Source organism: Hippocampus guttulatus, chromosome 10 (genome assembly GCF_054856545.1).
Source record: "Hippocampus guttulatus isolate MCC_2025c chromosome 10, RoL_Hgut_1.0, whole genome shotgun sequence".
In the NCBI taxonomy this organism is placed as follows: Eukaryota; Metazoa; Chordata; class Actinopteri; order Syngnathiformes; family Syngnathidae; genus Hippocampus; species Hippocampus guttulatus.
In genome coordinates, this window is record NC_141270.1 from 13,796,872 (window position 1) to 13,823,682 (window position 26,811).

General features: G+C 41.2%; 1 protein-coding gene across 1 annotated transcript in view; it reads left to right on the forward strand.

The window, feature by feature from the left end:
• The window catches only part of ptk7b (protein tyrosine kinase 7b), a 66,358-nt gene that overhangs the window by 17,670 nt on the left and 21,877 nt on the right, over positions 1–26,811 (forward strand). The window contains exon 3 of the mRNA XM_086122601.1: positions 24,568–24,864. Within this exon, the coding sequence (XP_085978727.1) occupies positions 24,568–24,864 (297 nt within the window). The remainder of the gene's footprint in view (positions 1–24,567; positions 24,865–26,811) is intronic.

Here is a 26,811-nt window from a genome sequence, read left to right on the forward strand (position 1 = left end):
CTCTGACATGACCTCTTACCCTTAAACCAGGCAAATCTGCTGCTTAAAGAGTCATTATCTGATTATCCCCATCGTGTAATTTCACACAGGAAACTCCATCTCAACCAGCCACAAGATGGCTGTGTGTATAAGAAGGTTTTAAATCTGACAAATTGTCACTTTTCTTGCTGACGAACACTGCTCTTATTCAACATCGGTTACTGACAGAAAAGCAGGACACCGTTCTTTGCACTTTTCTATAAGACGCCTTGGGATTTTACACAATGCTGCTGGTAGTCCAGGTACATCTTGCAGCGTTGCTGCTAAAGCAGCAGTGCAAGGTAAAACATATTACTGAATTGATTTCAAGCCTTGGATGGTATAATTCTAAATGAAGAATTGTGCGACGAATCATTGTTAAGACGAATCGTTACACCCTTATTTATCACATACCATGTTCCCGAGATTGCAAGAACTCAATTTGTATTTGTACAGTCATACCTCGGTTTTCGACCATAATCCGTACAAAAAACTTTATTGAACACATCTGTTCACAATGGAACGCTACACAAGGAAGTGACACTTCCTCGGTAGACGAGGAAGTGACCTCGTCACCTCGAAGAGAGTAAGGAAGGCGAGAGGAGTCAAGTGACGCATTCAAGTGCGCTCAGTTTGTTCAAGAACCGAAATTCGGTCGTCATCCGAGGCATGAAAAACTCAAAATTTTTGGTCGAAAACCGATTTGGTCGAGAACAGAGACGTTCAAAAATGGAGGTTTGACTGTACTAGGTTTCCAGAAAAAGTGGTATCGATGTGTCCTTATTTTTAACACTTAGAGCATCTTGTAGGGATTTTAAAAAAGGATGGTTTGAACTGTAAAAAAGTAATTGTCTTTTATTGGTGAGATGTATCTTCGAAGGGCGGCCCGGTAGTCCAGTGGTTAGCACGTCGGCTTCACAGTGCAGAGGTACCGGGTTCAATTCCAGCTCCGGCCTCCCTGTGTGGAGTTTGCATGTTCTCCCCGGGCCTGCGTGGGTTTTCTCCGGGTGCTCCGGTTTCCTCCCACATTCCAAAAACATGCATGGCAGGCTGATTGAACGCTCTAAATTGTCCCTGGGTGTGAATGTGAGCGTGGATGGTTGTTCGTCTCTGTGTGCCCTGCGATTGGCTGGCAACCGATTCGGGGTGTCCCCCGCCTACTGCCCGAAGACAGCTGGGATAGGCTCCAGCACCCCCCCGCGACCCTGGTGAGGATCAAGCGGTTCGGAAAATGGATGGATGGATGGATGTATCTTCGAATGAAATGGCATATTCACAGTACAGAAAAGTTCATTCAAATGGAAGTAAAACGCCAACAAAAAAGTCATTGCATCATACCCTCTCAAACTGAGCCGAACTATTTCTATTGAAATGGTAATCCCACAAATTGAACTGAATGGAACTGAATCATCCTCTATAGGTAAATGTTTATCAAAAGAAAAATATTTGTCTTGATAGGTTGATTAAATTTTACCGAAAGCTCAGAAACTCCAAGTCAAAGGACAACATAATTCTGTCGCATTTGTCTAGAGAGGTGTGAAATAGGCAGAAAGCAGAAAAACAGGTTTGGGTGATAAATAGCGCTTTCGAAAGTGTCTCCTTTCTGAAAGCGATTTGGGCTTTGTCTTGAAATGTGAGCAGACTCCTTTACACCGCCAGCTTCTCAGAGTGTCTGACTTTCAACAGTCCAGGCAGCTCGGGGAAGAAAGAGAGGGGGTGGAGATTGGAGGGACGGATTTATGTTACATTGGGGTGCCTCGGGCTGGTGTGGAGACGTAAAAAGGCTCGAGTCGTTCTTGCTATCTTTTGATGGGCAAGACTATTTTATTCAAGCGAGATTATAGGCCACATTTTTCAGGACGATATATATTTTTCCAGGAACTATTACCAGTACTTAACTATCACTTTGTTTTTCTGATGCCACTGATATAGTGATGATATTTGAGCAAAAATAATTAAAGTGCATTATTTTTAAGAGCAATTGAAATGTAACACAATCAAATATCTCGGATAAAAAATATGCCAATCAAAATGACTTGGGCGCTGTTATTACAAAATAAAATTCAAAAATGATGCGCTTCAACAAATATTAACACAACACATACAACCACATACTGTCAACAGAGGAAAATTAGAAGTTTTTTAATCTCCTTTAGGTTGTCGTCTTTCACCTTTGGGAAATGCCCCCCAGGTTTCTCGACTGACTTTTTGTACTGGTTGCACTGGGGCGCCACTTGCTTTACAGCAGGTTGCACCAAAGTTTTGGATGGCGTCACATTCACAGAGCTGCCCACCTGTAGAAAATCACTTAATGAACAATTTATTTTAATGTTCCTCATTGTAAAATCCTGTCAAGAAAATTTGAGCGGGACTGCACTCGGCAGTGTTTGACTATGTATATTTCTAATATTAATGTTTCAAAGAATAAATCACTCAAAACACTCACAAACAAATGTATTTTTCACTTTTAATAATATTGCAACGACTGTAATTCACTGACTACAGAGCACACCTGATTAAAAGCCCCAACAGCTAAATTTATCCCTGAAAACAAATATCTACCTAAATTGGCGACTTTGCCTTACGAGCCGCGGGTCTCCACGTTTTAACAAGAAGACGTCACACAGATAGATTTTTGTAAAACTTTTAAATATTTTGAACAACAGGAAACATTTTTCTAAACAATGCCAAACATGGCTAAGCTCATCAGTAAAAAAACAAATAAACACACCACATCACATTTAAAGCCTTGAGGTTCAAAGCGTGGGAAAAAAAAAAGTTGCCTTTTAATAGTCCGGAAGCGCCGGTAATGGAATCTGGGAAATGTAACTCATATCTGTGTGTTCGTTGGCTGTATCAACCAGAAAATAAATCTGAAGAGAGGTATAAAAAGTCAAACTTGTATCTATCGCACATCACTTTTATGGGTCACAGTTCTTGCGTTAATGCACCCCAATGGCCCATTGCTATAGCACCGGCTGTGGCGACAGCTGTTCTCTGTATCAAAACACCTCCTTAATAAAATAAAATACTCCCATAAGCATACAGGGAAGTGAAACGGAGTCCTCCAGTTCTAATTTCCTTGCAGGAAAGCCTGCAGACTTATCATGTGTATTAGGTGATGGATGCACTTGTGTTGCACTTAATGGATTGGAACAACTGGTGTTGAGACTGTTTGTGTCGCCATGTGCTGTTGTACCCTTACATCAATAACATACCCTTTTGGACAAAACTGTTGGGATATTTTCCATTGTAGAAAGTTTCGAAATGTTCTCTAGAGAGAGATTAATTTTCGGCCGGACCAATAATGGGCGCGGATATTCGACAGCATGCAGGATATCTGCATCTGCCTTTTTTTTTTTTTTAAACAATCTGATGACCGATAAGAGAACAATTTAAAATATATCTCATTTTTACACTTTGAACTTGAGGGAACTATATAAATGTATTTTTTTAAGTCTTTGATAGCAGCACGCTAGGTGTTTACTCCCAGCATCACAGCTAAACCCTAAATAGGTTGTTGTTTGTGACTGCAGCCACTGAGATACCAGGGCAAGCCGGAAGTGATGCAGAGATGTTGCTAAACATACGGGCGTGATACAAAGTGCTTGTTAGAATCGACTGTGGGGTCACAAGAAAGAAAGTCTGAGATTCACAAGACTTTGATCAGCCATTATGACCAATACAAAGGCAGGGCGTCCTCAAACTATGTAGTGGACCTTGACTCGTCCTAGTCCATTCAAAAGCAGGACAAACTTACAGGACCTCATCGAATTGTGGCAGTGAGATCACTAAATTAAATACCTGGGCTAATAACGGACTCACTAATCAATACTTTAACACAGTTCTCAGTTGTTTCACACAATGCTCATGAGATAGAGATGCTTCCTGACGTTTTTTTCTTTTTCTTTAATAAATACATTTACTTAAAAATGCCGTGAATCACACCCACCCGTGTATAACAACAACTCCCCAGCCCCAAATCACCCTTAAAAAGCATGTTTCCCCCTCTCTACTTGTGTATAATATGGTCCTCAAATTTGCTGGTATCCTGTGAGTGAATGAATAAAGATTCAAAACATACTAATAAAGTGTAAATACTTTTAAATCCAGGTTAAAAACTATCAAAGACCTTAATCACAGGTATGGCAATAGACCAGTCGGGTTAGGTGAAAAATCATTTTTAAATTACATTTTTTATTTACATTTACTGTAGATGTAAGTACAAAGTTCCACAAGATTTACCGAGTCCAGAGCAATGCATAAGTCTTGTGTGACATTGTGCTTAATGCCGAGGTATGTACAGTATATGACTGGAGGCAAATTCACTCTTAGATGTTCCCTAGTAATGCTGTCTTCAGGGGTGCTCAGTAATTTAACAAATTTACTAGTCCGGGCCATGCTCCCTCTTTTGGTCCGTAGGGGTATGTTGGGTTTGTCATATGTGCTGCCCAGCCCACTGTGAGTGAGCTGTTAACCAGCCATGTAGACAAGGCTCTGTGTAGAACAACGGCAGAGAGCTCATTCTAGATCCTTGAAAGGGGGTAGTATTGTAGCTCACTGATGGAGGATGAGGGAAATGCGCCTCAGCACATCTCACTCCAGTACAAAAGGAGGCTGTGGCGTACATACAAATGAACCTGTGATAGACATTTTGGTGACTCACTTCCTTCACAGTTCATGCACATTTCAAACATCCTCACGAGTCACCTAAGAGTTCAAGCCAGCCAGACAGCCCATGTTGTTCATCAACCATCAGCCCCCCACACCCCATCCTTCCCCTACCACCCCCCCCCCCCCCTTAGCCTAAATCCTGGGAAAAGCAAAACATTGCTCATTCAGTGTGCACAACCCACATGAGATGGGGGTGTAAAGCAGGAAGTCGTTAGTTCCAATTATTGCGCTGTAATCATAAAAACACGGGCTGCTCACTGGCATCGTTGGTTGACCGTGTAATTTTTGTCTTTTTTTTTTTATCGTAGTTTGTTGTTCTCGGTCAAAGAGAAGGGCAAAGACGGGATGCTCTGGATTGACAACCACCCCGAGTAATGTAAATGTTTCACGTGACATTCACTGGTTTCATTACCTGCTACACGCGTGTCGTAGCAAGTCATCGGAGACATCATCATATGCTACATGCTCAATAGGTTAGCTGATGACAGGAAGAGTCTGCTGGGGATTGATGCCACATGAGTGTGACCCCACGCCTTGTTCACAAGTACCTGGGGGGAAGTGATTCCTAATTGCTGGGGGAAATGGGAAGTCCTTGCAGGGTGGTTTCTATTGTAGATATGGCAATTAACTCGCCTCCTTTCATCTTTCAAGAGACACATTGTTCAAAGCACGGGGATGGGACCAAGTGGCATTACACTGCAGTGCCAAAATGTGTGTGCGCAATGGCCACTGCATTTTGTTATTGGGGCACCGTGGATTTCTTGATCGTGCTGCGTCCGCAGAGTTTGCTCACTTAATGAGACTTTCAGTTCTTCACTGCTGTCCAAGCCAATAATCTTTGTCATTACTGTGCTTCCGTCAAGCAGGTTCCAAAACAGGAGAGTCCTCCATTTTTTGGCATTTGCGCAGTCTTCTCAGCGTTCCTCAAATACGTTGTCTTAATTTTAATGTCACGTGTGCCTTTTAACGTGATCAGGTTAAGTTGGGACTCAAACTCAAGACAAGCTTTCCTGTCACAAATACCAGACTAGAATCTCTGAGCTCTTTGTTACCTTGAAAGGGGGCGATTGTGTGTGTCCACATCTCTGGCAAAGGGTCGTCCCAGCCACTGAACCTGGTCAGCAGAACAAACAGGACACCTGAGGAGGAGAGGAGACTGCGCTCTGTGAAGTTCTGAAGCCAAGCATTTACGATTGCCCCTCATCGTGTCTACTCTCCAGTGGAGTGGAACGGCGGTCTTCTCCCACACTGGCGGACACAAATGAATTCAACATTTACAAAAATCCTCTTTTCATTTAGCTGCACCAAGCCATTACTCCCCAATCTTATGCATCAACAAAAATCACAAGATGTTAATTAGCATCGTTGCTTATCTTTTCTTTCTCCCACTCCTCTACGTTTAATTAAAGCAGCAGACTGCTGAAGGAATGGGAGACTGAAACAGTGCTCATATTTGGTGAATACATTCTACTGTGTTTCTGTGACCTACTTTTACATTAACTGGCGCACCCTGCAGAAATTCCGCATGAATTTTGAAACAACTATGTTGGCATATCATTGAATATCCTATTACTGTGTTTAAAAAGTTTCATGAAAGGGTTTTTTGAATGTTCTTTTTTTTTTCTATTTAGGTCAGTAGCAGTTTTACTGTAAATGATAAATTGTAAATATGTTTTTCTTTTATCTCGTCTTTCTGAGTCTGAATTTTCATTTAGAAACGGTCATATTATGGATAGATAAGCTTCATGATTTCGTTTTAATTATTTGTCATCATGATTGTTTTTCGAGCAGGAACAAAATAGGGCCCTAAAGTGCTGATGTATCTTGACTCTCACTTTGGATGGGACCACTCATGGATGCAAAACGGGTAAACCTTTTTACATCAAAGCAACAACTACTAAATTACATTTTAACGTCGTTTTCACACACTTGAGTCGTTGAGCTGCATGTTATAAAAATACTCATTTTGGAAATTTATAGAGTGGCTACAGTAATTGTGGTTGCGCCCTCCAACCTTGGCCTTGCCCATACAAGCATATGCCGCTCCCTCAAGTAGAGAGGCATGCCGGTCCACTGGCTCTCAGAGTGAATACCTATCATTGTCCCCCTACTCTGAGCAAACTCTTGGTTGAGGCGGCCATAGAGCGGACCGGCCAAGTTTCAAGAGCTCTGCGGAGCCAGAGATTAGCAAGGCATGGCGGGATCCCTGATAACTGACACCCTCCACACAGGCATCTGAACCTCACTAGCAGCTCGCTAAAGATTGAAGGCACAAAAGCGCCTTTCAGCACTGGGCGCACTGGTGCTAATCCCCTTAGCACAAAGACATGGGCCACCGATAGCATCTAAATAACGGCTCAGTAAATGTCATTTGGCTGAATTAGGTGTATAGTATCTCCTACATTTGACGGATTGCATTTTGAGGTACGTAGGCATGTTTGTGCCAATCTTGATTTTGTTTTGACCGTCACTTGAGTGCTGCTGTTTTAACAAGACTTGAAGATTGGTCAACCCCCCCTCGATTTGCTGCTTTGGCTTGGGGGCTTAAGTCAATTTAGTGTTGCAGCTTTGTCAAATGCATCCTGAACATTCCCATGGCATCAAACCATCTCACTGTTGGCCCCCACTGACACCATAGCCTCTAACCCTTGGGAGTGTAGCTTTTGGGTTGGTTAATACTTTGCTGTTCGGCACTTTACCGACCTGCCCAGGATATTGCCTTCAATTTCTTGTGATGAGATTCGTAAGATGTATTCATATTCAGGTCACCAAATGTCGACCCAACAGAGCTACTTCAGAAATAGAGTAAAAGAAGTATCAGTGTGTTTGATGGAGTGAGGGCATTCAGGTTTTCTCAAATAATTATCTTTTTAATATTTTTTTGCGAAATTGGAGACAATCGGTGTCAACAGTCACTTTTTTTGCTTGCAATTCTTGCTTTTTTGGCCAGCACTTTTTTTTTTTATCATCCCGAAAATACAACAACCCAAAGAATATGTAAATGGGTAATGGGGTTGGTGGTGGAAGCCTTTCAAGAGTGTGCATACTGTGAGAATGGCCACTTGAAGATAAGAACATCATCATTCCCCTCAGAAAAAATAAATTATCCTTTATTGACCTTTGCCATCATCTACCAGGAAGGTTGGTCACCGTCTTTCTGTGGTTGCCATGGAAATGCCTGAAAGATGCTGTTGGGGCAGACAGAAATGCATGATGAATACACAGGGTGCATTTCATCGCGCCAGTCTGTTTTTTTTTAATTACTTTCCCTAAAAAACACAAATTGATGCAACCAACTTTTGAAAAAAAAATCTCTCTACTTGCAGAACATAACCATTGGAGACCCATCGGCTTTTTCCACAACACCGTTTTTTTCCCCCCATCTCTTCATGATGCTGACAGCATTCCTTCTCTAGTGTAAGCACATCGGCCATTAGAGGAGCATGTCCAAGTCTCCTGTAAGCCTCAAGTTGCAAAGCGCTTTGGATCAATACACCACTCTGTGCTTGATGAAACACACCTGTCATCTGTGCGTCAAAGTCCTTATTTCAGGTGTTGTGCTGTCCTTTTCTTGTTTTCCCACTTCTGGGTTTGAGGATAGGTGTTCCCACCTTTTTTTTCTATAGAATTGGCACATAAGAAGTAGATCATTGTGGTATGGCTGTTAGTCAGGCTCCAGGGTCTCAACCACCTGGGTAGACGGATCAGTGTTGCTGGATGCCTTGTCGGTAAGGGGGCTGATATTACACACATATACTCCCGTTTTACACTGTAAGTCGATCTAACATTGTTTTGCATTTAATGCATCGATTGTCTGCTGAGAAATGGAACAATCTCGTGCTAGAAGGCATGTTAAATCGTGTCTGACGCCTGAGGTTAAATTTCCATGTCTCAAGGCACCATTGATGTACAATGGTGCACGTCTGTTTTTTAATTGTAACTTATCGACAAGTAGTCATTTTTACTGAAGGTGGTGTCATCATGGTGGCTTTTATTTACACCTTTCAAAGGCCAAACTGACAAAATGAGTCTTTCCGTTTTGAAGTGAAATAACAGATGTCGTGATAGCAGCACTCAAGTAGCATTATGTACATTTTTGCTGTGTCCATTTACATGATCACAACATATAAGTACCGTATTTTCACGAGCATTCAACGCACCGTATGGTTGGGCGCAGTCTCATTAATGGGTGCCTCTCACTCTTTGTAAAGTTGTGTTTGCCATCGATCATTCATTGTTCCCATGCTGTTCGCAACTTTACTTTGAACGCCCGGTTGATGCCGATGTCCAGCGGTTGGAGTTCTTTAGTCAAGGCTCCGGGAATAACGGCAAGCTCAGAGTTCATTTGCTTGACTTGGTTTTTCACCGCTGCTGTGAGATGGGCACGCATGCCAAAAGCATAACCGATGGCTTGAAGTTTGAACTGAGCTTCGTAGGCGTGTCTCTTTGTAGTTGTTTTCGGGGGTTCTTAGAAACCAAAACCGAAGTTGTTTTGCAACAATGCACACACTCTATACAGGTGTTGGTACCTGCTTGGGGCGTACCTTTAGCGTCCACTTACACGCCCACCCTTCACTCATTGGCGGACTTCTTCCCCGCATGCCTGTCCTCACTCACATCTGCCTTTTCTCTCTCTCGCTCTCCATATGTGTGTATATATATATATATACACGCCCACCCTTCACTGATTGGCCGACTTCTTTGCCGCATGCCTGTCCACAGTCACTTGCGCCTTTTCTCTATATAAACAGCGTGTCGGCTGTCAGTCAGGTTTTGGAACTCGGCGCATAGACAAGACGCTCCGCATCATAAGGCGTCCTGTCCATTTTGGAGAAAATTGTAGACTTTTAATGGCGCCTTATAGTCGTGAAAATATGGTAAGCATTCCCGACTGACACTGACTTGCAAAAAGTAATGAAAAGTCTGTACCATTGATGCCAGGCCGTTGATACGAATTACGGTCATGCGAACAAACTCCTTGTCCCCCTGGACACCAAGAATAGTCCTGAAAGAAGACAAAGTATTTTCTTTTACATTTTATCTCCTGAGTAGCAAAATAACTTGGAACTTGTCATCCCACACACTCCCCATCTGTGTGCGTCATGTTAGTGTTCCAATGATGTCACAGTGCCCAGAAGCCATTTTTGGGATTGTGTTACCTTGAGTATTTTCTTTATGCCAGTGTCTTCCACAAAATGCATGCGCCTCCCAACGTTGTTCTTTTCAAATGTTGAACTCTTGCAATGTCTGTGTCGAGCCACTGATCACGTCGGTCTACATGTATGTGCTGTTTTGTGCTAGGAATGGGCTCTCTCCTTTGGGCTGGGAGTTTTGGCAGAGATAAAAAGCCCTCCTGCTGACTTTTTCTTTACTTAATCCTCCTTATAAATAGGCCACTGTGTCTATTTTACAGGCAATGAAGCAGGGAGTTCTGAGTGAGGTTCACAAGGGTGAGCAGGATGGCCAGCACTCACATGGTTGCAAAGGTCTCGTGGTTAAGACATTTAGAATATCAACAGTGCCCATGCCACATTTTTTTGTGATCCCCGCACTTTCCCTCTCTCCGTTGGCATTAATACAGCCAAGATGAGCTCGTAATAGGGAGACCAGAGAAAGATGTTAATGTTAATTGTTTCCTAAATTAGAACACCAACATGGATTTTTTTTTACTCTCATAGATACCGTTAGATCTCTCATGGTCATATTTTCCTAGCAGATTTGTTTATCTTGCTATGACTAGATGAAACTTTCATTTTTAATAAAATCATGTTTGTTTGTTTTTTGTTAGCCAAATGATAGAACACTGTGTCAGTAAATCAGCTAATATTGAAACAATAGCGAATACACGGGTTTTCTTGCCTTTTTAAAATATTTGCTTGGACGTGACTAAGACATCTAGAGAGCTTAAATATATTTATATTGCCCTTTATCAAATCGACTTGTGTAACTGTCCCTTTTACATTGTTGCTGCCCGGAGTTGGCTTATCGTGTTTGGATGCAATGTTCAATTAATCAATGTTCCACTAATATAGACAACAAAGAATTTACTGTTGGGGTTTTCCTAGATCTAAAAAAAGCTTTTGACACAATAGATCACAGTATATTATTGAAAAAACTAGAAAGATATGGCATTAGAGGTGTATCTTATAAATGGATAAAAAGTTATTTAGAAAACAGATATCAGTACGTGCAAGTCAACAATAAAAAAACGAATCAACTGAAAATCACTCACGGAGTTCCTCAGGGGTCAGTGCTTGGTCCAAAACTATTCATCTTATATATAAATGATATCTGCAAGGTCTCAAAACAATTTAAATGTGTCCTATTTGCTGATGATACAACTTTCTACTGTTCTGGAATAAATCTGAAACAGCTCCTGACAACCGTAGAAAACGAATTAAACAAATTAAAAAACTGGTTCGACAGAAATAAATTGTCACTTAACCTGAAAAAATCGAAGTTAATTGTTTTTGGCACAAGACCAATCAAACACCAAGCTAAAATTATGGTAAACTCAATTGAGATAGAAAGAGCGTATGAAACCAAGTTTCTCGGATTAGTAATAGACTCAAAACTATGTTGGAAGCCACATATCGATAACGTAAAAAGAAAAATAGCCAAAACCGTAGGGATCCTCTACAAAACCAAGGAAGTGCTAAATAAGAGATCTTTGTACACATTATACACTTCATTATTATTACCATATATGACCTACTGTGTGGAAATATGGGGAAATGCCTGCAAAACAAACACACTCCCTATTCTCAACCTACAAAAAAAAGCAATTCGAATTATTAATAGATCAAAATATACGGAACCCACAAATCCACTATTTATCAAATTAAATACGATGAAATTTTATGACCTGGTTGACTTTAAAATCGCCCAATTAATGTACAAAGCACACAATAACCTGCTCTGCCAAAACATTCTGAAGTTTTTCGAAATTCGAGAAAGCAGCTATGATTTAAGAGGTACCAACTTATTCAAAAAACTCAAAACAAGAACAAACATCAAGCAAAGAAGTGTATCTATCAAAGGTGTTAATCTGTGGAATAATCTCGAAACGGACCTGAAAATGAGTAAATCGCTTGCTGAGTTCAAAAACAAATTCAAAAAAATAGTACAAACAACCTACATCAATCAGAGTTAAAATGATAAATTCAAAACATTAAATATAATGATAAATCAGAACTAAGTTGATAAATAGAGAAAGGTATATAAATATCCATTATGAATACAAGAGAAAATTGACACGAGTGTCAGGGTGTGGAAGTATATAATCCCGATACAAACCAAAAGTTGTAAAAATATCACGGTTAAGGGTAAAGTATGAGCCTTAATGGAGACTTCTTTCTTCTTACTTTTTTCTTTTCTGATTGATATAAAAATGATTTATTAGATACAATCACATAACGGGGTAGGACTAGATAAGTTTTTTACTTCTTCCTACTCCCTTGAACATAATAACTGTGTTGAATGAAGATTGATTTCTTTCTTTTTACTTTTTTTATCTACCTTATTTTCTGTCAAATTATTACTGTATATATGTTTTATGTTCAATAAACAAACAAACAAACAAATTGCTAAACTTTTATTAACATAGTCCAACACATTCTTTTATATTCATTCAACCCGGGACATTTTAAAATGTTCAAAAAGAAAAATGGACAAAATGATTGTATACTTTATAAGTTTGTATACCTTTTGTATTTTGAAGGTACCTGGTGCGGTGAAGGTTGATATGATTTAGAAATAAAACCAGACATGTAATGCAGACAGTAAAACTGCTCTACTCTTGACATTTTAAAATCGTTGCCTGTCATCCGTAAATAGTGGGGCGTTTAGGGTCGACTGCACATGAAAACAGCGCAGAGATGTATAGAACCTCGGGGAGAACACTGGAAGTCAGAAATTCACAAAACGAGGTTTTGGTCATAGATTGAAAATATTTATTTGTCTCTTACATTTTAGTCACAATCTTACAATTTACACTAATATCACTCAAACACGATGTGTTACTGTACTGCATTTATATTAACCAATTCATTGGTCGTTTCTGTGCAAGTCATTTTGTGGTCAGGGTAAGTTGAATAGTCCCTCTCTTGGACAACCAACACTTTGATGCCAGCCTTTTATAAAAGCCTCTGCTACTCCCTCTGAGGCAGCCAGTCATATTTCTGGGCAGATCACCAACTGCAATCAATGTGGGGAAATATGAACATCTCAGCTTTGGAAAAAAAAAGTCTGCTCTTGCTTTCTGTAGTGGGTAAGGATGTGAATGATTATGGACTGACAGCATCACAGCGGTCTTGGACAAGGAGGATGGGGAAAATCCAACGGGAAACCACAATCATACTCAGATAAGTAGATGGGTGGATCCTTCAGAAAGAGGAGGTGGGCTCCAGCTTCTTATGCACATAATTAGTTGTGGGCATACTGGTAGCTTCGTGTGATGCTCGATTCTTTTATTCCACCCAGGCAGACACGAACGTCAACACTTTTCCTAGTTTTAACTTAATTGTTTTGTTCGTGTCCTTTCACAATTGAGGGAATTACTTCTAACAACAGCTGCTGGCCTCTCGTCGAGTTAGTATTCACACACAGCTATGGCAAGCCAATTAGTGACCCCCGAGTGTATGAGCTTGTAAAGGTGTCATTTCATGAAGTGTCAGGGGAGGGGTGGGGGGGCACCATGTCCTGCAGTGCGAGGTCTCTTCCCAGAAAGTGAGTGACAGCAAACTCAGAGGGTGGTCATTGTGGCAGAGCTGTCGACATTTACGAGGACAGGAAGCCAGTCTGTTGTTGTTGATGTGTAAATGCATCCTTTTACAATACCGTCCTCATTTCACAAATTCCTGGAATATGATTAGGCCGCTGGTGGGTTTAGATTGGGAGCGGATTGTTTTACATGTATACCCCCCCCCCCCCCCCGTTATTTTTAAGAAACCACTTGATAGAATTGATTCCAAATGAATTTCCATGACAAATATTTTGCTCACAATTTGCTCTGTATTGAGATAAATTTACTAGACCACAGACATTCCTTAACACCAGGGGCGGTTCTGGATCAATTTCACTGAGGGGGCCGGGCTGGGGCCAGGGGTTTTGATGGGGGGGGGGCACATTCAACCCAGGGCTAAAAAGACAGATTCGAAATCTTATTTGACTTTTTATTTCTTCAGACTTTGAAATTGTAGTCATAACATGACAGTGATGAGAAAAAAACAGTATTAGGAGGGCTAAAATGTCTGCAAGCGTAACAATACGTCTGTTGAGAATATTCAAGCCAGGGGATGATATGGTACCAGCCTGCCGGGGACAAAAATTGCAAATACACTGAAGCTAGATGTTTTACATGCATATAATTATCCAAATTTTAAAAGGCAATGTCTTATATATTGATCGTGTTAAATAAAAATTAAAACAAAAAGGGAGACTAAAAAAGTTGCACACACACACGCGCACACACACACACACGCACACACGCAAATAGCACTCGTGTCGTGGTAATTTCCTTCTCTGCGGACTGCTTCTCATTTTCCCGCTCATTTTTAAATGGCGCAGCGCACTAAAGGGTCCGACTAGAATGTTAAATCACACACTTTGGTTCCACCTTTCGCGTCGGCGACTCGGCACGACTGCGTAATCTGCGCTCGGAGGGGGGGCCACAGGGGGGGCCAGAATCATTGCTACAGGGGCACTGGCCCCTGTTGGCCCCCCCCCCCCCCCCAGAACCGCCACTGCTTAACACCCCCTCCCCCACAGAAAAAGCTTTTGTTTTAGTTTATAGAGGAAATAATGTCTCCCAAAACTTCATTTCATATGATATTTTCTGTCATGTGGTTTGCACATCTTTTAACTCCATTGGCCGTTTTATGGATGGATGCAGCAGTTACCAAGGACACCAAAGTGAAAGAGGAAATATTTCAATTTTATGTCAGATACTTGACCTTCTGTTAAATGCCACTCCCAGTGCTCCGCAGACATAAAACAGTAACGCATTGCACCGTTGAGTGCTATTTACAAGAAACTACTTTAAGAACCAGCAAAGGGACCCGCATTTGAGGGTAAACCTCTCTCGTTAGATAATTAACCTGCTGACTGCAGCCTTGTTGCTCATGATATTGCTCTTTTGGCATGATGTAGGCGTTACCGGGTTACCAGGTTGGGTGCATTGTCAATTGTCACTCACCAAGTATATCTGAGATAATTAATCCATTCTAAATTAGAGTGCCTGGTTGATCATACAAATGTTGCCCCCATCAACCCTCATATTACACACCACCATCTTAGCTTTACTGTATTGTCCAAATGCAAATAACATTTCATCTCTTATCTCAGGGTCTTTTTATCTTGAGCTTTCCTCCACTAGATTCTTATCATCTGCTGTAACTTCAAAAACACTCTGGCTAAGCATCTTAGCGAGATCAAATATTCCATTTCCTGTACAGAGCGACCTCATTTCTGTCATCTTTACACTGTACATGACACCCCTTTTTCTCAGAGGGTCTGACGGGTGAATGGTGAGCAGATCACTTATTCAGAGAAGCGACGTAATCACCTTGGCCGTGTTCAGCTCTAGCTGAGTGGGTGGAAACACGGCAAGTGGCGCATGTTGCCAAGTAACGGAATCTGTCCGTGCTTATATAATTGTTGATAATATACACATCTCCAGAGTTCTTGATTAAGGCAGGCTGACTGCATAAAACATTAAATAAGGTTTGTTTAAGAATATTTTGATGGCAATAGCAAATTGTTTTTCTTTAAGGTTTTTCATTGCATCTACGGTAATTTACAAACACAGGTTTTAAAGGTAATTGCTCAGGCACGTTGGGGGGTCTTCTACATCCTGCCCCCAGCACTGTTATTCAAATGATTAGAAGTGTTGAAAATGTTCCATGTCTCTCCACTGCAGCACACCAAGCCATTTACAAAATTTAAAGGAATACAAGTGGTCTTTGAAATTAAAATACTAATGCTTTCCTCACACATTTTGTTATCACACGTGTGCGCAATCTCTGTAGTGTGGTTTACACTTGTGGGAAGTGATCATTCCTTTTGATGGAATCAAGCACATTGAGCTATACTGTTTCCGATAGACTGTCTTACCAACTACCTTTCGTTTCATTTATTCATCTTTTTTTTAAATTTTGTGTCAGTCTGTCAGAACAGGACACCACTTCTTTCCTCTGCTATAGTTGATATCCATCACATTACACTTGAGACTGTGTCCAAAAGCCTACAGAGACGGATTTAAACTTGCAAGCCAGCTTTGATTCTTTAAACGCCGACTTAAAAAGAGGACTCGTTGGTCCATAACATCTATCAGGCTAGCGTGTTTAGCCCGGATGGAAATGGCAGAACGTCTCTGGTCCACTACACATTTATCTTTCACCGTTGGCTCATAATCTTGGAAATATTGTGGAGCGTGACCCCAGATGTTCAACATTTTGTGTGTTTTTTTTTATTATTCTCTGTTAAGTTTTGCTCAGGCCATTTGCAGGATAGTTTGAACACTTACTCAAGCCCACAGTAGGCTTTCATGTTTGTGTAGACCCTTTGTGTTTAAAAAATTTAGACAGGGAGGAATAGTCGCCTTTCTTTTTTGTGTTCCCACTAAAAAGTCTCATTATCAGATTAGTGAGAGCCTGAGAGGCGGACCACAGCCCAGCCATCCTCACCTGAGCAAAACCTAATCCAGGCTAATCTAATAATTGCTTCCAAATTCAAAAAAAGAAAAACAAAAAAGCAGTGCTGCAGGAATGGCGGCTACTTCAGAAGGCTTGCCTAGCACGGCTAGTATAATACCCATGACTCCTTTTCAGGAGCACATCTCTGCACGTCACAAAGGTTTTTCACTGCCGTTATTTGGTTGTCCTTTGTAAATCACTGTCAAATTTCTTTGCTCTACTTTCCTCCTCCACCTGCCTACCCTTCCATGATCCTTACGATCCAAAGGTTACATGGGGAAGAATTAGGCGGCCTGTTTTTCAACAGTTGGCCTCTTATGAGTGGGTGTTGAAATCTGGTCAGCTTCAGTCGCACTGTATTTTAGATGTCGCTTTGACATTCATCTTGACAGTTATAAAGGCAGGTGTGGAGGGACACCGTCGGGGAACGTGATGAGCGACGTGTGCTCATATTTGCGATGAAATGTTTCTTCATGCGCAGCAGCTGTCACCTCCTCGACTTTATGCCACAGTAAGAAACAGCATAACTGAGGTCACAATCCTTTGTGTTAAAGAAGGCACCAAAATAATTCATCCACACTACACTTACCTGGATAAGGCTAACAAGTGACATTTACAACTTCAACTTTTGTCTTGTCCCTGTTGACTGCTGTATAGATGCTTGACTGCCTCCGAGCGTGCTTATGAGAGTCATGACTGACGTCTCTTGCATCAGTATTTTTATATTATAATTATTGGTTTTGTTATGTTGACCGCGTGGGAACACTTCCTCCTTTCCGAAAGTGAGGAGCGCAGTAATGCCAAGACTTGTAAGGATGGATGGGTCCTCCTTTGATAACGGTGCTTGAGTGGTGACATACAACTGTCAAAATATCACTTCAAGAGCTTTTATTAGAAATCAATCCGCTCACAAACAAGAATTGCAAACAAGATTTTCAGGCTGTCACTGTCAGCTTTCTATTATCTACAGTACATCTGACCGAATTGAGATCAGATACAGGTTACGGTTTCTGAGCAAGAGCGAAGAACACTGGTGCGGTGGTCCACCGGGAGCTCCTGCATACTGGTTGCCATGCCAGTGTTGCCTGGTAATAAGCAAGGGAGTTGGGATCTTTGTCTGGTTTGGGGCGGAGGCCGTCGCCTGCTGTCACTGGTAAAAAGGAGAACACCATGCACAAAATGAAGGCGCTCTTATAATAGCTTGGCCTTTTTTTTTTCTTTTTTTGCACAGAAGCCTTATCACTTTACCCAGTGCAATTACCCGAGTACAATAAGAGCGTGGATTGCAATATGGTAACAGGTATGCATAGCCGTGACACTGTTCATAAATTAGAATCTTTCAATTGAATTTCCCTTTTAGGAGTAATGGAATGAACACAGCGGTGTCTCCTGCAGATTTAAAATAGGAGCAGCAGGTACCTTTGTACTGATGTTCTGAATTGAGGCAGCTGGGAATTGTTCCTTTATACAGTTTCTTTGAACCATTTCATTGTTCAAGGGTGAGCTGCATTCATCTATTCTAAGCTCTGACCAGGTCCCGTACTTGTGACTGATAAAACCTTTGAAAACATAAAGACATCCACCTATACAAAAGCTGTGTCAAAAATTTAGTCTATTCAAATGGTAAGGTATTTTAATTTTATTTATTTATTTATTTATGTGTGTATTCAATCAATCAATCGACAATTAATTAATTAATTGACTTTATTTTCAGACATTTCTCATCTTTTCTTTCAGACCCAATAACTCGTTGTATTGTGTGGAATAATTCTACCCGGAGGAGTGATGCCATAGCACTTGGTCCGAGCACTCCATTTTAAGGCAACAGTCGATCCTAGACTATCAAACGTAACCAATTAACATGTAGAACTCAAATGACAAAGTATATACTAAGTACTACCTCTAATTCAATGACAATTAAGATGAATAGTAGTATCCTTATAAAAGCAGCAAAAGTATTTTGATTCATTCTGATGGATTACATTTTGGAAACTTTATCAAATGGCACTGATGTGTAAATGAAGATTTTATCCAGGAATGACTTGTCTATTCAATGTTTAATTGACAGTAATTATTGAATAATATATTGTTGTTGTTTTTTTCAAGCAAAAATTGCATCTTTTGAGGATGTCCTGCTTTTCTCTTATCATGTCACTTGAATATTTTCAAGGCTAGTGCACAATACTCTCAGTGTGGAGACCTTAGCTCCGATTTAGTGGTGCCCTCTTTTCTGCAGGTTATAGTTGAACCTTGTTGACAAAAGCCCACACAGGTCAATAAAGGGACTAGACTAAGATTCAGTCTGAACCTAACTGTCACTTTGGTTACAATAGCTTGACAGAGACATTGTACCTGGTCTGATTGTATCCTGTTAGTCTCTGCTGTCAAGACAAATAAGGACGCCTGACCTCTTTGTTTGGGCTACATTTCAGCTTCATGCTCTGCTGATTTCTTTGTGAGGTTCATGCTGGAAAATACCAAGCCAGTGTTGACACTGGGCTTTGCAAGAAATTACAGTATTGGTTTGAGATTAGTGGGGGGAGAGAACAACACTTCAACAGAATAATTTAAACAGCAGTCCAAAAATATTCCAAGCAAAAATTTATCATGGCCAACAATATAACCTAGATTTGGATAGCCACACTCTTTTATTTTTGTTTAGGGGTTTTCTACTTGAAGATTAAACCAGATAATTGCCGTCTGTCTCACACACACACACACATACTGTACATGTACATGCATGCAGTGGTTTGCTGACAGGCCATGAAAGATCTGCCAGAAGGCTCCCGTTCCTCCCATAATGTTACCCTTCATTCCCACTTCAATTAATCTTTTCTCTGAGGATGAAGCTTTCAATGATTTCCATCTTAGATTTCCCTTTTAACTTTCAAAAACTATCTTGCCCTTGCCAGGAATGATGGACGTTTTGTGTCTTCACTCATAAAATACAGTGAGTGCTGTCTGTTAATCCAGGCTAGAGTTCCAAAATGTGATGATGGAGTTATGATAACTTCAAAGTATCAAATGGTTCTAATTATCCCCCCCAATCTAAATGGAAAGCATCTTCACATTCTTTTATTTTAATCTGTTCGTGCTTCACTCCATTTTACATGCCCTCTGACTGTAAGGATTATATGCTTTACTTTACATTCCAGTGCAGCAGCAGAACTTTACATCTTGCTAACTATCTGACTGTGACAATAGTTATAAGCATCTCTTCACTTCACTGATTCAATAACTTCATCATTCAATGCTCCAGTTAGAATTCATTGGCCACAGGCAGTCGATGTTGTCCTTCCTTGATCATGTTATTCACTGTCCTATCCGCTGTTCCCGGCACTCCAGCGACGTGGAGATGCTTTTAAAGAGAGCATAGTTCCCAGAGCTGGATGCATTAGTGTTCCCATGCATTCTGAAAAAATGGATAGGATCTTTTCCGTTCAGTGCTCACAGTAAAAGCCCCCTGTCCAGCCTGCTAATAGGCACAAAACCAACAAAGATCTTTGCCTCTGCCTCCGAATTCAGCTCTTCAGAGATTGTAGATAGTTCTAGAATTAGTTGAATATTGATGTGAAGTCCAGATGTCTAATTCTGAGTTCCTTTTATGTTTCTTATTCGGTCACATGTTGTCCATTTGTTTCTGCATTTCAGAAGAGGTCTGCTGTCTGGTCTCATTCTGCGATTTAATCCGGTGATATTGATTCTGCTGCTGGTTGAAAAATGGCTTGAAAATGTAAACATGATTGGTCATTATTGGTTTTCGTTCATTGTTGTCAGTGGCAGAAAATCTTTGCAGAGCGATTGATATTCTTGGTATTTGACAGGATGGGTAACAATGTTGCCGCTGGTGTAAACAATGGTGTAATCTGCTTGCCTTTTAGAACTGGGTGACAGTGACTGTAATGTCCGAGAGATAAACATCTGGCGACGGTGGTTATTTCAGTCAATGCTTCAGCATGGCTGATTTCTGTCAAGCCAAGACTCCGTTCCACCATCCTGTCACTTGAAAACCATCCTCTGCATGAGCCTTGCTTTGACATGGTCCACTGAGGCAACCCACATACAGTTGGTATTTGATTTGGGTAATGCATCGTTGGTTTTCATCACTGTGTCGTAACTTGTTGAGACAGATGTCTTCATTATTCCAATTGTCTCCATGATGGAAGTGAGCCTGTCATTTTTATGTCTCTTGTCACTCAATGAATCTATCCACGCACCCATTCCCTGCGCTACTTATTATCAGGGTCATGACTGGGACTGGAGCATATCCGAGCGGACTTTGGGACACAGGCAAACTGCTTATTGGACTTTAGCGAGCCAAGCATCAAGCATTAAGTGCAAATCAATCACATCCTTAACATTCCTCCCATGCTTTTTTAAAATAAAATTTTCTTTGAGGTGCTGTGCATTTTTTTCAGATACATGAACTCCACAACTTCTGTCATTTTCCTACGAGCACCATTGAACTTGATATCGACTCATGCTTATGCTTTTGCAGTGAATTCATGCAACGCGCCGACTTGAGGGTGACTTCCACCTGATATTTTAGCCAGTCAAAACAGGCTTCGGTGCACTGAATCGGAAGAGGAGAATCCCTGTGCGCAAACATTTTATCCTCTCAGTATCAGATATTAGTCTTCAACCTACTTACCGGTACTTACTTCCACTTTGTTGTCAGTTACCTTCATCGGACTGGATGTTAATAATGTATTGGACCTGCTTCTCTGACTGGTGCATTAGTGTATTATTGTAAACAATTCCCGGAAAGTGCATATTGATCCCTATAATATCCAGGAGTACCCACTCAGCTTTTGTAGTTGCAAAGCCAATTTTCCCATCCATTAGTTTTCTGGGCTTTGGGTCACCATAGCAGCAGATTAAGGAAACAAAGGGAGGGGTCATTGCACGGGTCGCTTCCGAGGGCTGTCAGGAAAGAATCCTAAAGTTGTCACTCAACCGCCTGATGACATATATTTATTTTATGGAACGATAACGTTGTGGCTCAGTTTGCCACAAATGACTGGATTCTGTTTTGAAATCATAAAAAAGGCATTGTATTAACTTTTGCATGCTACATTTTGACATCTGGACCTTATCTGAGAACAACGTGGATGACATCTTGTGATTTGGATTTGTACTTGCAGTTTTCTTACCATAGTGCTTTATAATGGTGGTTATCGTAGTCTTGGTTTGTCTTCTTTATCACTGAACATTTCCCTTTCAACTCCTCTCACTTTGAAGCTCCCTCAGAAGTTAGGCTGTTGTTTGTCCTGCTTATCTCTTTGTTTGTCCCTCTGTGCACTCAGTTCAAGCATTCCTTTGTGTGCTCAGTGGGAAATCATGAGCCACATTACAGGTTTCGATCTAGAGTAGTTGCACAGGCAAAGAAAGAATCATTGTACTGTATTCACTGATGCTGCAGTTGTGACTTGTGTCTCGCTGTAGTCAGGCCGAAACCTCATTTGTCCAAATCAGTTGAATTTCATTCATTCACAAGTCGATACCGTTGGTCACTGGGTATCAACAAACATGAGTTTTAATGGTTTCAGAGATACGGTATAATGGTATTCCGGCCGACACCCGCAATACAGTAGAACTATACTTATGGTTCGGTACCCGCAGATTTTTCGGCCTGGTCCCTACCCCCCACAAATACCGGCGGTCCTCTGTATATTCATTTATTTACATGTCTATTTTTAAAGTGCGTTTTTGGGTGCCCCTATGAGACAAGCAGTGCATGTTTCAAAGATGTAGGTCACCCTTTCAAAGATGTAGGTCACGGCCCGGTGCACCTGACCTTCTTCTTGGTTTGAGCTGCAGCACTGTGAACTTTGCAGACATCCTCAAATGTGATAGACGGTGCCTCCCTATGTCTCATCACTCTCCTCCCCTCGTCACTCATCATGTGGTTGGCGAAAACACCTCAGCTTTGTGTGCTGTCTCTCTCTGCAGGGACTTTTCCCGGAACTCATTCTCCTTTGTGCACTCAGGAACACACTCTCACATATATACACAAACATTACGTCAACAGGTATGAAGTAAACTTCATTACACAGCTCTTGCACTCCATTTCAAAATGCACACAGAATATCATACTGCATGTACAAAAACTTGGCCAAGGCGGCTCAGCCTGCGGGGGAACTTGGCTGTCTCACAACTCAGCTGCATGCTTGGCATTGAGGCTTTCCGGTATTTATTTGAAGTGAATGTTAGGATGCTCTCTCTTCCTAGTTTTATACATATCAAATTCACAACCTCTTAAGAGAGTTGCATGTGGCAGGATGCCCAAACTCACTCTTTTAACTCCGGATGGGAATGTGACTGATTTTCCTTGATTGACCATGAGGAAAATTAGCAAATTATTTTTAATGAGTCGAGAGACATGTACTGTGCAATGTTATGAACTCTTTTTTCTCGGCCAGCGTGGTGTATGCTGGTATGAATGTCTAATTCTGTGTGTTGTAGGTGCCATGTACATTTTTCATGCTTCCAATTGAGTGACATTCTATTTTGTTTTGTTTTTTACCCCTATCGGCACGAAACTGTTTCTCAATTATATTATTTGGACCTTCAAATCGGTTCCCCGTGTCATCAGATTTCCTCACAATTTTGATATAATCATGTAAAGTCAAAGTTGACCTAACCTCAACTTCACAGGCACAACTTGAGGGGAGAAATGTTGCTTGTAGTGTAAATTATCTGGCAATGGGTGTCCTTGTGATATTTGTAAATCGGTCTGCCACACTTGAGTTGCCACTGAAGAAAAGCCTGCTGGACTGTGACCCCCCACAAAGATGAACCCACTTGTCTGCCAGACCTGCCTGCCAAAAAATTGCCACAGCTATTCTTGCTTTTCAAACCAAACGGCGTCATGGAAAGACGTAGCTGAAGGGCTTTATTTGCTTCACAGCTTATGTGCCAAGGCAAGCGTATAAACTGGAACACTAGTATTTTGCCCACCGAAGGCCATTTCAATCAGAACATGGAAAAGAAATAGGAATAAGGAAGAGACCGTCGCTTATGAGTAGCAAAAAAAAAAAAAGAAAAAAAAGAAAATGTCTTCTCACCTTGCATACTAAATCAATGGATGATCTTTGTGTCATTTTGCAGAATAGACTTTTTTTCTTAAAATCTAACAGACAATCTTTGTAAGGACTGACGAGGGTCAATCATTAAGGTATTGTCTTGGTTTCAACAAGCTCTTTGATTTAGTATTATTGAAAACATTTCTCTTGTGGCTTGGCTCCGGTCTCGAGTTGTTCAATACGTGCAGACACATCCCTCCCCCATAACACACAACGCCCACACATTGCTGGTAGGTACGCTTCATCGCTTCTTAGCAATAGACCGTTCCTTATGATAACAAACTTGACATCAGGTATGCTAACTGGCAGATGGGGACTGCCTTGACACATGATAGGGGTCCATTGTGGTAGGTGTTGGAACATGAAGAGAGATTATTGCTAGTAACATAGTAACACCAACTGGACTTGACACTGACAGATGTTTGTATTAGGCAGCTGAATAAGGTTTTACACCGCTGCAATCTACGAGTGCAATAATAAATATACTGTGCATCGTGGAACTCGGTTGAGCATTATCTTTGAAAGAGCCAATCCAGCGTCTTGCATGGAATCTCATTGTCTTGTGCAGACAATGTTGTGACAAGTCCATAGTAAACTGAAATACACACTGTGTGCTAGACTTGTTCAATTTGCATGCTCTGTTCCGAGTTAAACTAATTCCATCGCTACCAAGGAACATGATGTTGCACGTTAAAATGACGGCGGTTGCATTGTGTTCTTGGAGCTTTGGTTCAGGGTTCAGTCCTTTCGTTCCCTGCAGTGAGATGTGGTTAAATAGAGCAGAAAAGACGTATCTCTCATTCCTGGTAGATGCGTCATAAAAGATTCAAGTGTGCGTGAGGATGTGTGTGCAACACTTGGTGTCGCATTTGAGAGCTCTCTTTATAAACTGATGGCACAAGACTAGTGTGTGAGTGAGTTTGTGTGTGTGTGTGTGTGTGTGCGTGTGTGTGGCTGCGTAATAGATTGGAAAACTCATGGTTTCATCAATTTCAATTTCAACCCTTCCCCCCTCCTCTAAATTCATATCATGTTGAAACATTCTCACACAAGGTCGATCGGCCCTGTTATTTATTGTCTGTCTTTTCTCCTCTCAGTTTTATCCATCGGGGCTGCTGCCATCCAGTTCACCAGAGAGCCCAAGTCTCAGGATGCCCTGCATGGCCGTAGCGCCATGCTCCGCTGTGAGGTCGGCGATCCGACTGACATCACGTACCGCTGGCTCCACAATGGGCAGCCGCTGGAAAACAGCGAGAGGAGGCACCAGGAGGGCAGCAATCTCAAATTCATCACTGTGGACCGCCAACAGGATGCAGGAAACTTTGAGTGTGTGGCACAGAACACGGCCATGGGAGAGGTGCTCCACTCCACAAACGCCTCCTTCAACATCAAATGTAAGTGTTCCATTTTAGATTGAAAGCACCTCATTTTCCTGCGTGAAAATGACCAGTTGACAGGGTTTCATGATGGCAAAAAGGATGTTTGTCCAGTTTCCGGATCAGAAAAGCAAGATAAAAGTCGCAGTAGGTGGCGGCTAAGAAGTTGAGGGAATGGTTCCACTTTGTTGCCTTTTTCTTTGAAGCTTCCTCTCCTTTGCCCAATTGAAACTGGAGATGAGCGCCACCGAGCATGTGTTTCTTGTTGCCTGTAATACATTTTTATTTCCATGTTGCATCACATGCTCTTTTCCCGTGTGTTTAGTCTGAATGTTGCGGAGTTGCTTTTACCTTCAAGCAATGTAATTGACTTTGATCAACGACACCCCCTTTTCTTGCATTGCCTTCATTTGCAGCATAGGCAACATCATTGGTGAAAAGAAAGCCATAGCAAAACTGTTTAGTGATAAATAACAAGCTGGTCACATTGTGGAGCAGCCTTTGTTACTAGTTGTTACGATTGAAGTGCCTCCGTTTGAAATACTGCCTTTCTCTTTTATCATTGCACTTAAGCAGAAATGTGCTTTTGCTTTTTTGGGGAGATTGCGTGACAGGTGTCAATTTTCAAAGGATGATTACAATCAAACAAGACCTCCTAGTTGAAAACTGAAAGTCTGTCCTACACGGAGGAACCTCACTTCTGTATTGCATCTCCACGAGCAGATACAGTATTTGTGGCCTGTGATGTTTAGCGCATCGTGTCATTGTCATAAGAAACTCGTCAGTTTTCGAAAGCTTCTCTCAAGGGAAAGAGGCGGCTCTCATGTGTTTTAATCAAAGATGATCCACTATCTTAATAAAGCTTATGAAACAAGTTGGACATGAAACACCAGTTCTCTTGACATGTTTAATCAGCAACTATATCTGGTGGCATTAGCATTTCCATGCATTGGATGACCCCCACCTCCCATTTGTATACAGTATAACTGAGTGCAATCCCTTTTGAAGAGTGAAGTGCATTCCTCACACAGTGTAAAGAGTAAACCAGAGAAAAAGCCCACCCAGATGACTCAAACACTCGGCCAATTTCATTGTTTTAGTTTGATGCAGCAGCGCGGCAGACAACTGGTTAGCACGTCCGCCTCACAGTGTTGAGGTCCAGGGTTCAAATCTGCCTAAGCGGTTTGTATAATGGATGGATAGTTTGATGTAGACGGGGCTCCTTAGCAATGGATGCATAGATTGTGTGGGAGGTCAAGCATCCTTCAGTTATACTAGCTACCAGAGAGTGTTCGTTTTTTCTTTTTTTGCTGCAGGTTCCAGATATAGACAACAGTTTTCCGAGGAAATCCCAGTGAGAAATACTACTTTCATTTTTGAAACGCTCAACTATTTATGAATATGGAATCTAATATTAACCAACTTTTTTTAAAGCAAATGAACAATAAAGATTGTTATATTATAGTTAAACCGCTGCCGTGACATTGCAGTACATTGGCTGAACAATGCTGGCTTAAAAGCATTCTTCAGTGATATTCACACATGACTGGTTAACCTTTTCCATGAAAATTTCAAACCGATTGCTTGACATCAGATTAATGAGAAAGCACATCATAGGTAGAACATTAATTCTTCCCTTTTGACTGGCAGTGCTTTTGCATTGCTGTGCAAAGGGATGTGTGGAGATGAATTAGCAGTGCAGTGCAGTCCTGTAACGGTAAATTGAAACCTTCCACATCAAACATAATCTCTTCTAGGAAGGTGGTCAACCCTCAGTCGACTTAAAGAACCTTTAAAGTAAAAAAAAAAAGAAAAAAGTCTTGCTTATTAAAATAAAAATCTGAAATTGTATCAATTGAGACTTCAAAATTGTGAAAAATTCAGCCTGTGACTTCATGCAAAGCCCACTATTGCAATATGTCTCTATTTTCCTGATAACTTGGCAAATACTGTATCTTCGTAGTG